The sequence below is a fragment of the Cyrtonyx montezumae genome, unplaced genomic scaffold (genome assembly GCF_038088225.1).
Source record: "Cyrtonyx montezumae isolate F1298 unplaced genomic scaffold, pur_monq_1.0 scaffold_31, whole genome shotgun sequence".
NCBI classification, from domain to species: domain Eukaryota; kingdom Metazoa; phylum Chordata; class Aves; order Galliformes; family Odontophoridae; genus Cyrtonyx; species Cyrtonyx montezumae.
The window spans coordinates 351181-365239 of record NW_027072036.1 but is presented as its reverse complement, the minus strand read 5'-3'; the positions used below and the strand labels follow the sequence as shown (position 1 = coordinate 365239).

Genomic DNA, 14059 nt, shown 5'->3' with positions numbered 1-14059 from the left:
TGGCCAATCATGGGGGCAGAGCTCACCCGGAAAGAAGACCAGGGCGGGGGCGTGCGTATGACAGGCAACAGCGACAACCAATGAGAGAAGGGCCTGAAGGAACGGCTGGCCAATAGGAGAGGCGGAGAGGCGGGCAGTGTCCTTCGGTTCGGGTGGTGCTTGGATACCTGCAGAGCAGTTAGGAGCTGACTGACACACTTCCTTATTGAGTTGGGTGGGATTGATAAGTACATTTGGCTAGGGTCATGCCGTTACCTGTTCCACTGCATACTGAACGTGCAGCTCTTCTGTTGCATCCCTGTTCATTTACTTGTTTGATGGCGTTCGGTACTGCACACTGTAATGGGCAAATAAGTGATGGATGTTGTTTCATTCCAAAGGGATGCAAACTTTAGAAAACAGGCCAATTTCCACCCAGTCATAATTTTATAATGGAAACCAGCTAGGAAAACCTCTGATCAGTATCTCGGACATGATTTTATAAGTTTTATGAATTATAATTTAATATTGAAATTCCACTGGTATCTATGAAATGCAGTTCTGCATGTTTCCTTCTTTAAAGTTTTCTTAAAAATTACCTTTCTGTGTTCTGATTGTTCTGTGAAATTACTGGGTTTTTTTCAGATTTCTTACCGTATCCCTGATTTTATATTCAAAAATAACTTCATAGATTTATATTAAAGAAAAATTGAAATTCAGTGACAAATACTAAAGAACGCTCAACATAATTATAATTTTTATGGTCCTGTTGGAGTAATTCTATAAATGCCATGTTTGTCTTTTCTGAAATTGTGTAGCTCCTTTGCAGAGAACATCTTTGCTGGAATTTCATGAGAGAACGATGTTTAGATGTTCAAACTGTGCTGTCTGTGTTGGTGTGTGATGCCATGCCCCGTAGGCTGTTCAGAACGCTTCTGTCTCCAACCTTGGTGATTCTGTGGACTTTTTCTTCCTCTAGGAACACTCTGTAGCAGGTTGGACTACATGATCTCCTTCCAACCGCTACGATTCTCTGTGTGATTCCACCCATACAACTTGAGTGGTGATATAATTACCCTGACCTCTGAACTCTGGAGCTGAGAGCAGCACTGTGAGTGAGTAAGGGGGGGCTGCTGAGTCTGGCTTCCTCCTGAGAAGTGAGAAGAGCAATAACTGATGTGTGCTTCCAGCATACACTGCGTCACTCATGGCATCTGGGGATAATTCTAGGGATAAGCAAACCTGACTCTGAGTTTATAATGGGCACTGAGTAATAGACAAAGAGCACAAAATTTGGGTCTTAAATGTCTACATTCAGTAAGAGTAATTGAGGGTAAAATTGGCCTTCTGTATTTAACAGAAAGCCGGAGGACAGGTGTGTATGTGTACACACCGACCATCTTCCCGCCCAGAGGGCAGTACCACCCATATCAAGCACTGTGTGGTTATCTATGGCATCTGTGATACAGCCCCGCAGCACTCCTTTGGGCATTTCGTTGTTCACTGGTGCTTCCATCTCTGTAACAGTGGATGTTAGACAATCAAAGGGACACTTCAAAATATTGCCTGAGGGTTTGGGTTTTTTCTTATTGTTTTGTCTTCTGTTCGTTTTTGACATGTATTTTATCTGTCAATTCCTGCACGAGGCAGTGAGAGGTGTCACCTTCTGTGTTAGGGCTATTATTAATAGGCAGCTGAAACAGATACCTCTCAATATGCTCCAACTGCTGTGACTCCTGTTCATGTCCTGCGCTGTCCCCAGAACTCAGGGCTGTTGCGTCACTTTTTAAGGGGATCCGGGTAGGGGTGGGACCCCTCCAGAATGGGACATTATAGCGGCTTGCCAGGACCTGGGGAGGGGCCAACAATAAAACTGGGGGGTCAGTCTGAATCAGTGTGCAGTCTGTGTGCATTGGTGTGCACCCAGTGCATGTCAGTGTGCAGTCAGTGTGTGCTGATGTACCGACTGTGTTTTCACTCCCAATGCAGTTATGTGCACATGGGGACACGGCATGTCCCAGCACGTCGCTGCTCATCTGTCACAGCTGTGCTCCAGCACCCAAATGCTCTGGAAAGCCACTTGTGCTCCTCCTGCTATCAGCAGGCAGCTCTGGCAGCCAGGTGCTCGTTCTGTCCCTCAGGGGTCCCACCCCTACCCGGACCCCCTGCACAACCCCCGGTGGTGGCACAGCCCTTGGAACCAATGGTTCTGTGACGTCAGCATCAGCACCGGGCACACTGTGGCTGAAGTCAACAGTGACGAAGCCGGATGCGATGTGCTGCCTCTCTCCTCCAAGAGTGATGGTGCTGCTGCTGCTCCTTTTCCTCATGCCGCTGGCCGCGTGCCAGCCTATGCACCACACCTTGGGCATCTGCGAGTGAGTGGCCCCCGGACAGTGGCTCACGTGCAGCGTGAGCGGGGCGAGGGAGCAGCCGGCAGCGGCACTCACCGTCTTTCTCATTGCAGCACTTGTGGGCTCCGGTCCATGGCCTCTTGGTCTGGGGGAACGCGTATCATGGGCGGCACGGATGCCCCACGTGGGGCCTGGCCGTGGATTGTCAGCCTACAGACTACCTGGTTAGCAGGCACAGGACATGTATGTGGAGGGTCCCTCATCAGCCCGCAGTGGGTCCTCACGGCAGCACACTGCTTTGACAATGTGTTGTAAGGGCTGTCCCTTTCCTTGCAGTCCAGCCAGTGTGTGGGTGCTCCTGGGTGCTGCAGGACGTGGCCATGTTCCCACTGACCCCTTTCTCCATCCTTCCTCCAGTCCCAACACACCATGGCACGTGGTGATCGGTGCCAATGATTTGACTCACCTGGGCCCTGAAGCTGTAGTGCGTAACGTGAAGCGGGTCATAGCTCACAAGTATTACGATAGAGACACCATGGCAAACGACATCGCCTTGCTGGAACTGGACCAACCTGTCCTCTGCAGCTCCTACATCCAGCTCGCCTGCGTGCCTGATGCCTCACTGAACGTGGCAGAGCTCTCCGAGTGCTATGTCAGTGGCTGGGGACACATGGGTCTGAGATGTGAGTATCCGAAATGTGTGACTAAAGCTTGGCGTGCTGCTGAGGCAGGGGGCAGGCATCCCTGACGACGGCACTGAACCCCAGGGTGACATGCACCACGGTGATGTGTCTGTAGAGAGGGATGGGCCTGACCCATTTCCCAAAGCAGGGAAGCGTCGCTATGTCTCAGGACACAAAGCCAAGACCTAGGGTAGGGGGTTCACCCCCAAACAGGATGAGAACCGGAAAGGAGCTGACACTGCCAATTGTGCTCTTTGCTCTCAGCCCTACAGGAACCTGCCAAACTGTATCACATCCTGCAGGAGGCCAAGGTCCAGCTCATTGACCTCAGACTCTGCAACAGCAGCCAATGGTATGCTGAGGCCATCCATCCCCACAACTTGTGTGCTGGATATCCGCAGGGCGGCATCAACACCTGCCAGGTAGGAGCTGCACGCCAACACACAGCCGTGCTGTGCCTGCAAGCCGCTCTCCCAGCGCCGGGTGCTCACCACCTCTGGAGCTCACCCCCCTTTCCCATCTGCAGCTCCTCCCCCTGGCTCCCCATGCCTCACATGCCTGGGACTCTGCCTCTAGAGACCCCCCAGGTTAGTGCCCTGGAGGTCCAGAGCCAGTCCTGGGACACGCCTCTCACCTCACACCAGATCATTGCACAGAGATGAGGGAGGGAGAACTGCTTTCCATGCCTGCAACCCCCTCCCAGAAGCTTTGTGAGGCTATAGCACCCAAGCGGACTTTTTCTGTGCACTGAATGTGGCTCTAGGATGTGCTGTGAGAAAACCAGCTCTGCAGCTGATGTGGCCGCCCAGTAACACCTTGGCCGTCTCTCCTCCTTTTCAGGGCAATAGCGGTGGTCCTCTGATGTGCAGGGATAAAAGAGCCGACTACTTCTGGCTCGTTGGCGTGACCAGCTGGGGGAAGGAATGTGGGAGAATGCACCAGCCTGGAGTCTATGCCTCCACTCAGCACTTCCGGCACTGGATCCTGGAGCAGATGGGACTGCTGACAGCAGAAGTGCCCACTACAGCACCACCTCCAGTGCATACGTCAACCCCATACCAGAGGCCAACACAGTCCAGCCCCTTTACAGCGTGTCCTTTTCCAGCCCAGAAAGTATGGGATTTCATCAGTCGGCTCCAGGAACTGCTGCTTTGGTTCAGAGGAAACAAGGCTGAAATAGCCACGTGACCCACGGCAGGCTGCGGTGTAGCACGACCCCTTTCTTCCCTTAATGCCCAAGTGCCGTCTGTCCTACCTTCTCTCTTCTGATTTCACCCAAATGTTGATGTTTACTCTGTTGGAGAAATAAAGTTTCTCATTTTCACAGCAATCCGTGTCCCTGCTCACTTCAATCTCCTCTGCCAGGCAAAGGCTTCCCTACCTGGCACCTGCAAAAGGAGGCTGGCATGTACACAGAGCGTACGTGCATGGTCCCTGACCCTGTGTCCCCAGGCTGTGCCCTGCCAGAGCCCCAGCTGGTAAGTTTTAGTTTACCTACACCAGAAGTGTTAGTTTTACTCAGTAAGCACCATTTCTAAACTAAAAGGTTTTTGTTGTCGTTGTTTTTTTTTTGTTTTGTTTTTGTTTTAAGAGGGACATAAGGGATATCCCATACAGCTTGTCCAAATTAGCTAAACAAATATAGCTTTACCTGTAGACAAGCCCTTTGAAGTTTGAATACAACTAGCTCAACCTAGATTAGATTCCATCTGGATGCCTCTGCTGTCATTGCCAATGCAGGCATAGCTTCAAGGTTTTCATCATGGACTGCATAATTTTCTCTGCAAATACAAAGGATCACGGAGCAGGCTTATGTTGTCCACACAGGAGGCTCTGCTTGCTTTGTGCTAGGATTATCTCCTTTGGCACATGAAAGCTGGGTCCCTCTGTCATTCAGTCATTTCTCTTGAGGCCTCATAGTTCCACCTGGAGCAGTGGTTTGTACCTCCAGTTCAGGTTCACCAGCAAATTTAGGTGGGACTGTGCAGGCCCTCACCATCGCCAGCAACATCCCCCCACCCATATACACATCTGCCCCACAGAGAAGTGAAGTTCACAGAGCTTATCCACTGCACAGCTTCTTAGTTCACAACCCAGGGCATTTATATAAATTGCCACTGTTTCTTACTACAGGTTTATTAAGCCTGCTTCTAGCTAATCTAAGATAAGAAATATCTTTTAACCCCTTCTTCCCTTGCTACACAATCACAGATCGAGTAACAACACACAAATTTAGATGTGAATCAGTTTTCCCTGATGACTTTCACATCTATATATGTGAAGAAAATGATAAAGAATTTAAACATCAGTTCTTTAATTAGACTCATCCTTCAGAGTTATATGAAAATTATTATAATTATTAAAAGGAATATTATACACTCCCACAGTTCAAGATTTCCAAATACATCATTTGTACCCCTCAGTACTATTCACCACCAGTTTCTCAACCAAGCTATGCATTCAGCAGTTTCTAATCTACTTCTCTGACTTGACAGAAATTGCTTAGGGGGTGAGTTTCAGAAATCTTAACAGAATGGTTTTCCTGTCTCTAACTACTCTGCTTGTACTCCTGGAGTATGGGGATTTATATACACATCAGGAAACACTATCTGCTGGCTGGGTCCATCGCAGTATTTCTCATCTATCTTCCTCTAGTGGCTCTATCTATCCTGCATTACAGTATCACTAGAGGAACTCACTCTAAAGATCAACACAATAAACATCTTGGAAAACACAGCCTGACTTCATGAACATCTCACAAGGACACGAGACACCAAAACACTGCTATCACCCACGTTATACATAACTCAGCTGACAAAGCAATGTGCTGCAAAGGCAAGCGCTTTGTTAGGAAGAACAACCTGATTTCTGCCACAGCAAACTGCTACAGGTTTACTACACTTCCTTACCCAGAGATCTAAATTCTCTTGCTTCCTTTGCAGAATTGTCATGGTTTTATGATTTTTGGTACTGGTATTCCACATCATAACATCATGTAGTGCATTTAGAGTTAAAGAGTTAATGCTCCAGCTCCGTGGATCATCGATAGTTCCAGGTATACCTGTCTCAGAAGAGAAGAAGAACTACATTCCCCAGAGGACTTTGCGATGCTTTGCGTTCTTACGTGTTTACGCTCAGAGGGAAAGATAAAAACTGTCTGCGGTCACGGGACACTCTCTTTCCTTGGGGATCCACTCAGCAGTGGGTGCTCGCTGCCGTCCGCCTTCAGTGTTAGTGTAAGGCCTTCGGTTTATCGGATACTCTCTCTTGCTCATTTTATTTGATTTATTAGCTTTAATTCCAATTATATTGTATTATATTGTGTTATTTTGCTTTCCGATATCTTATTTAGTAAATTAGCTTTCCTCCTCAGATCGTTGCCACTGTTTTGTTTCTAGGCCCATCTCCCTTTTTCCCTTTTCCCTTTCCCCCTTCCCCTTTCCTGGGGCGTGGGTCCGTGGGTCCCCTGCACCAATCATCATGGGATTGGGCCGAACCCGCCCTTAAACCATTGACATTTTTGGCACCCAACGTGGGGCAAAACCAGCTGCCTTAGCTGGGCAGAGACATACTTTTAGAACTAATCTCTCTTTGCTCTCAGAGCTTCGTTAGCTTATCTGTACTGCAGGTGCTGTACTGCAAAACACGACCTTGAAGTCTGGGCATACTGCCAGTTGTCCTGGGATATTTGTAAACTTTTTGGGTATTGCCAGCTAGTTTTAGTAAAGAAAAAAAAAGAAAAAAATGCTTTCTCTTTTTAAACTGCTCTTAAAGGGACTGCATTTCATTGTTTTTTCCCTTGTAACGCTCAGAACGTACTGGGACTGAAATTAAGTTTGCCAGTCTGATCCATGGAGCTTGGTCTCTATATGATAAACTAAAAACACTGATGGAAATTTTCCTGGCTTTTGTATACGATGTGGCATTCAATTCTGGAGGCAGCAACTCCAGATGAAGTTGCTAACTCTATGGAACTTGTGATTTTTAAACAGATTCCTGGCCTCTCCTTTGAATTCATTATGCGTTTTTTGAATGCTCATCCAATGCTCGTAATGATTGTGGTGTCAGTCTCCCTGAATGTACTCTTCATCATTTTACTTAGTATTTGTATTTATAATATTTTGAGAAAACCCTCCCTAGAGCCAGAGAATACTGACTGGCAGCGAGTTTGGAGGGACTTAGGAGAGACTTTAGAGAAATGGGCATCACCAGTGTCATGGAACTTTTCTCCTGAACACCTGCAAGATTCTGAGAACTTAAGCAGATATTTGAGACAGGGATGTTGCGGCTCAGACAGATCTGAGGAGGCCCAAATTATTTGGGGTCTGGCTTATGCTTACTGGGTCTTATTCAATACTATCCCAGAGAGGCATAGAGTTTTTGAAATAGAGCAAGAGAGTCTCTGAGCCAAAAGGGACAGTCTCCTGATCCAGAAAGAGAGTCTTTTAGCTGACAATCAGACTCTCCAGTCCAATCTAGATGCTCTCCAGGGTGAGAGAGACACCCTCCAGACCGAGAGAGATGCCCTCCAGATCAAGAGAGACACTCTCCAGACTGAGAAAGATGCCCTCCAGTCTCAACAAGAAGCTCTCCATTCCGAGAGAGATGCCCTCCAGACTGAGAAAGACACCCTCCAGTCTCAACAGGAAGCCCTCCAATCCGAGAGAGACACCCTCCAATCCGAGAGAGACACCCTCCAGACTGAGAAAGACGCCCTCCAATCTGAGAGAGACACCCTCCAGACTGAGAGAGACACCTTCCAATCTGAGAGATATGCCCTCCAGTCTCAACAAGAAGCTCTCCAATCCAACATGAACACCCTCCAGACCGAGCGAGACAACCTCTGGTTCAAGAGAGAGATGCCCTCCAATCTGAGAGGGATGCACTCCAGACTGAGAAAGATGCCCTCCAGACTGAGAGAGACAACCTCTGGTTTCAATGAGATGCTTTCCGATCCAATATGGATGCTTTTCGGTCCCAGCAAGATGCCCTCCAATCTGAATTAGACACCCTCCAATCTGACCAAAAACACCTCAAAGCTGAGTACCTTTCCTGCCAAGGTACATTATTCCATTACGAAAATGAACTGACCCATGTTCAAGCTCAACAAGACAAGCTCCAAGGTGAACTAAATTCCCTCAAAACTCAGTGAGATGAACTTCGAGCCGAGCTAAAGAGTATGATCATTAATACTAACCAATATGATCAACCACAGGTGACACTAGAATCGATGTCAGTTGCCCCTGTAAGAGGACGGAGAATGAAAAAAGTCTCAACTCCCTTAGAAGAGAAGAAAGAGGAGATGCTGAGAGTGGAAGAAGCAGACTCTGAAAGAGAAGAAGAGAAAGTAGAGGAATCAGACACTGCAAGAGAAGAGGAGAAAGAAGGTCCAGAGGAGTGGTTCAGAACTTTCCAGTAGGAGGGCTGAGTCACCCAACAAGATCATGGTCACCAACGCCTAGAAGGGCAATGAGTCCTGATAGAGAAGGAGATGAAAGAGAAATTGTTACCGATGTTACTCGACCTCTGAAAATGAATGAAATTCGAAGTTTGAGAAAAGACTTTACACACCACGCAAGTGAACATATTGTCACCTGGTTACTACGCTGTTGGGACAGTGGGGCCAACAGTGCGTGGCTAGATGGTAATGAAGCTCGCCAATTGGGTAGCATTGCCAGGAACTCTGCCATTGATAGAGGCATTAGTACATGCCACAATAGACCCTTCACTCTCTGGAAGCAGATGCTGATAGCTGTGAAAGAAAAATATCCCTTCTGAGATGATCTGTTGCCTGAGAAGAAGAAATGGTCTGATATGGAAAAGGGCATACATTATTTGAGAGAATATGCTGTGGTGGAAATGTTACATGACCCTGCATTCATTCATGATGAACCAAACCAACAGCATGACCCTGAGAGAATCAGATGTACACCAATCATGTGGCGTATATTCACGAGGACTGCACCAGACAGGTATGCCAGTACATTAGCAGCAATGTATGGCAGAAGACAAAGAAGACCCCTTATAAATGACCTGATTAACAAACTTCAAGACATTGAGTTACATTTAACCCCTCTACGAGCTTATGTTTCAGCCTTGGTAAAGGTAACTGAAAGACTGGACAGACTAGAGAGCAATCAAGAAGATATAATGGAGGAACTGACTACTGTGCTTGATTCTGATGAAGCTGATAGATTTGATGGGAACCAGGATTCCCAAAACAGTAACATCTCAGCTATCAAAAGAGGACGTTCTCCTGCTTGAGGAAGTGACAACAGTAAGACTATGTCACATATTGCCTTGTGGTGTTACCTACGTGACCAGGGGGAAGATATGAAGAAGTGGCATAAAAAACCCACATCTGCACTTCAGGCACGCGTAAAAGAGTTACGAAACAGATCAACCATCAGGGTGAACTTCTCCAAGAAGGTGACTGCTCCAGTGACTGCTGGACATGGCAGTAGCCGTAAAAATAACAGAGGTAACAAATAGAGGGGCCCTGCCCCCAGCCAGGTGGGGGAAAGGGATAATAGAGTGTATTGGACTGTGTGGATTCAATGGCCTGGCACATCAGAACCACAAAAATATAAGGCACTGTTGGACACTGGTGCACAGTGCACTCTAATGCCCTCAAGTCACCAAGGGACAGACTTAATCTATATTTCTGGGGTGACTGGGGGTTCCCAAGAGTTAACCATGTTGGAGACTGAAATAAGCCTCACTGGTAAAGACTGGCAAAAACATGCTATTGTGACTGGCCCAGGGGCTCCATGTATACTTGGTATTGATTACCTCAAAAGGGGATATTTTAAGGATCCCAAAGGGTATCAATGGGCTTTTGGAATAGCTGCTGTGGATGCAGACAACATTCAGCAGCTGTCTGCTTTGCCTGGCCTATCAGAAGATCCGTCTGTTGTGGGGTTGCTCCAATTGGAGGAGCAACAGGTACCAATTGCTACAAAAACGGTGCACAGATGGCAGTACCGCACCAACAGGGATTCCTTGCTCCCCATTCATAACCTGATTCGTCAGCTGGAGAGAGAGCCAGGGAGTGATCAGCAAAACTCACTCACCTTTTAACAGCCCCATATGGCCGGTGTGTAAAGCCAGTGGAGAGTGGAGGCTGATGGTAGATTACCGTGGCCTGAATGAAGTCACACCCCCACTGAGTGCTGCTGTGCCAGACATGCTACAACACCAGTACGAACTGGAGTCAAAAGCAGCCAAGTGGTATGCCACCACTGACATTGCTAATGCCTTCTTCTCAATTCCATTGGCCACAGAATGCAGGCCAAAGTTTGCTTTCACCTGGAGGGGCGTTCAGTACACCTGGAACCATTTGCCCCAGGGGTGGAAGCACAGCCCAACCCTTTGCCATGGGTTGGTCCAAACTGCATTGGAACAGGGTGGTGCTCCTGAGCACTTACAATACATTGATGATATCATTGTGTGGGGCAATACAGCAGGGGAAGTTTTTGAGAAAGGAGAGAGAATAATCCAGATCCTTCTGCGAGCTGGCTTTGCTATCAAGTGAAACAAAATGAAAGGGCCTGCACAGGAAATTCAGTTCCTAGGTATCAAGTGGCAAGATGGACGTTGTCACATCCCTACAGATGTGATTAACAAAATCACTGCCATGTCTCCACCCACAAGTAAGACAGAGACCCAAGCTTTTTTGGGTGTAGTGGGCTTTTGGAGAATGCATGTTCCAAACCACAGTCTCATTGTGAGCCCTCTCTATCGGGTGACGCGGAAGAAGAATGATTTTGTGTGGGGCCCTGAGCAGCAGCAGGCTTTTGAGCAAATTAAGCAGGAGATAGCCCGTGCCGTGGCCCTGGGGCCAGTGCGGATGGGACAGGATGTAAAGAACATCCTCTACACTGCTGCTGGAAAGGAAGGTCCCACTCTGAGTTTGTGGCAAAGAGCTCCTGGAGAGACCCGAGGCCGACCCCTTGGATTCTGGAGTCGGGCGTACAGGGGGTCTGAGGAACGCTACACTCCAACTGAGAAGGAGATCTTAGCTGCGTACGAGGGGGTTTGAGCTGCTTCCGAAGTAATCGGTACTGAAACGCAGCTCCTTCTGGCACCTCGATTGCCAGTGCTGAACTGGATGTTCAAAGGAAAGGTTCCCTCTACCCATCATGCTACTGATGCCACTTGGAGTAAGTGGATTACGCTGATTACACAGCGAGCTTGGATGGGGAACCTCAGTCATCCAGGAATTCTGGAGGTGATCATGGACTGGCTTGAAGGTAAAAAGTCTTTACACTGACTCATGGATGGTGGCAAATGCTTTATGGGAGTAGTTACAGCAATGGGAACAAAATGGTTGGCAACGGAGGGGTAAACCCATTTGGGCTGCTGAACTGTGGAGAGACATTGCTGCCCGAATAAAGAATATGGTTGTAAAGGTGCGCCATGTAGATGCTCATGTTCCTAAGAGCCGGGCAACTGAGGAACAACAAAATAACCATCAGGTAGATAGAGCTGCCAAAGTTAAGGTGACTCAAGCAGACTTGGACTGGCAACACAAGAGTGAATTATTTTTAGTTCGATGGGCCCATGAGAACTCTGGCCATCAAGGAAGAGATGCAACATATAAATGGGCTAGAGACCGAGGGGTGGACTTAACTATGGATGCTATTGCACAAGTTATCCATGACTGTGATACGTTCATAGGTTAATAGGTTCATAGGTTCATAAGGTTGGAAAGGACCTACAAGATCATCTAGTCCAACCATCCTCCTATCACTATCCCTACCCAACTACTAAATCAAATCCCTTAGCACCTCATCTAAACACTTCTTGAACAGTGCTAGGGATGGTGCCTCAACCACCTCCCTAGGCAGGCCATTCCAGTGCCTGACCACTCTTTCAGAGAAAAAATGTTTCCTCAGGTCTAATCTAAATCTTCCCCGGTGCAACTTGTGGCCATTCCCTCTCGTCCTGTTATTATTTATCAGGGAGAAGAGGCCCACCCCCTCCTCACCACAATCCCCCTTCAGGAAGTGGTAGAGTGCAATAAGGTCTCCTCTGAGCCTCCTCTTCTCCAGACTAAACAATCCCAGCTCCCTCAGCCGCTCCTCATAAGACTTGTGCTCCAGACCCCTCACCAGTTTTGTTGCCCTTCTCTGAACACGCTCCAGGGCCTCAATGTCCTTCTTGTAGTGAGGGGCCCAAAACTGAACACAGTACTCGAGGTGCGGCCGTACCAGAGCTGAGTACAGGGGGATGATCACCTCCCTGCTCCTGCTGGCTACACTATTTCTAATACAGGCCAGGATTAAACAATAATATAATCTAATACGTGCGCCACAATTAAGCAAGCCAAGAGGATGAAACCTCTTTGGGGGGAAGGGCGATGGCAGAAGTATAAATATGGGGAGGCATGGCAGGTTGATTATATCACCTTGCCACGATCTCGCAGTGGTAAACGTTATGTGCTCACCATGGTGGAAGCAACGACTGGGTGGCTTGAGACATATGCAGTACCCCATGCTACCGCCCGAAACACCATCTTAGGGCTTGAGAAACAAGTCCTGTGGCGACACGGCACTTCAGAGAGAATTGAGTCCGATAATGGAACTCATTTCAAAAATTCTCTTGTAAATACTTGGGCCAAAGATCATGGCATTGAATGGATTTATCATATCCCCTATCACGCACCAGCTTCTGGTAAAATTGAAAGGTACAATGGGTTGTTAAAAACCATGTTGAAAGCAATGGGTGGCGGAACATTTAAGCACTGGGAGAAGCATTTGTCAGAAGCCACCTGGTTGGTCAACACTTGAGGATCCATCAATCGCGATGGTCCTGCCCAATCCAGATCTCTACCTACTGTAGAGGGAGATAAGGTCCCTGTAGTACACGTAAAGAACATGTTGGGAAAAGCAGTTTGGGTCCTTCCAGCTTCTGGAAAGGGCAAACCTCTCTGGGGAACTGTCTTTGCTCAGGGACCTGGGTCCACTTGGTGGGTGATGCAGAAGAATGGGGATGGTCAATGTGTACCACAAGGGAATTTGATGTTGGGGAGTGCAGTCGGTAATTCCATGTATATACATATATATGTTGTGTGGTATTTAATGCATGTTAATCATTGTTCTTCTATGCATATATATCAAACATGATGTAGTGATGTGGAATAAGGGGTGGAATGTCATGGTTTTATGATTTTTGGTATTGGTATTCCCCATCATAACATCATGTAGTGCATTTAGAGTTAAAGAGTTAATGCTCCAGCTCCGTGGATCATCGATAGTTCCAGGCATACCTGTCTCAGAAGAGAAGAAGAACTACATTCCCCAGAGGACTTTGCGATGCTTCGCGTTCTTACGTGTTTACGCTCAGAGGGAAAGATAAAAACTGTCTGCGGTCATGGGACACTCTCTTTCCTTGGGGATCCACTCAGCAGTGGGTGCTCGCTGCCGTCCGCCTTCAGCGTTAGCGTAAGGCCTTCGGTTTATCGGATACTCTCTCTTGCTCATTTTATTTGATTTATTAGCTTTAATTCCAATTATATTGTATTATATTGTGTTATTTTGCTTTCCGATATCTTATTTAGTAAATTAGCTTTCCTCCTCAGATCGTTGCCACTGTTTTGTTTCTAGGCCCATCTCCCTTTTTCCCTTTTCCCTTTCCCCCTTCCCCTTTCCTGGGGCGTGGGTCCATGGGTCCCCCACACCAATTGTCATGGAACCGGGCCGAACCTGCCGGTAAACCGTTGACAAGAATTTACACAAACTGCTAAGGAGGGATCTACAGTTTTTCCTCTTCATATGTCCACTACAACAAAACATAAGCTATCTTGCTGTCCTTAGTAAAGTGCTGCAAAACGGTAACCTTGTAATGGTGTTTATGCTCCAGGGTACCTGACGTGGCAGCAAACCACCTGAGAAAGCCCTTTCTACGAATGAAGCAAGTGACATCCCACAAACTGACTTCTAGAGGAAGCCATCTGATTTTTTTGGGGTCAACACAGCTGCCCACAAGACAGGTAGATGCGACACAGTATCTCTGAAACTAAAAGTTAAGTCTAGGAAGTGG

The 14059-nt window shown here is 47.5% G+C and overlaps 1 protein-coding gene across 1 annotated transcript; it reads left to right on the top strand.

The window, feature by feature from the left end:
• Positions 1 to 2253: 2253 nt before the first annotated feature.
• On the top strand, positions 2254 to 4262 carry LOC136053587 (acrosin-like). The gene is made up of 5 exons (XM_065744365.1): positions 2254 to 2357; positions 2447 to 2644; positions 2751 to 3016; positions 3281 to 3438; positions 3857 to 4262. The coding sequence occupies exons 1-5, from the start codon at positions 2254 to 2256 to the stop codon at positions 4202 to 4204; spliced, it is 1074 nt and encodes a 357-aa protein (XP_065600437.1). The 3' UTR covers positions 4205 to 4262.
• Positions 4263 to 14059: the final 9797 nt, after the last annotated feature.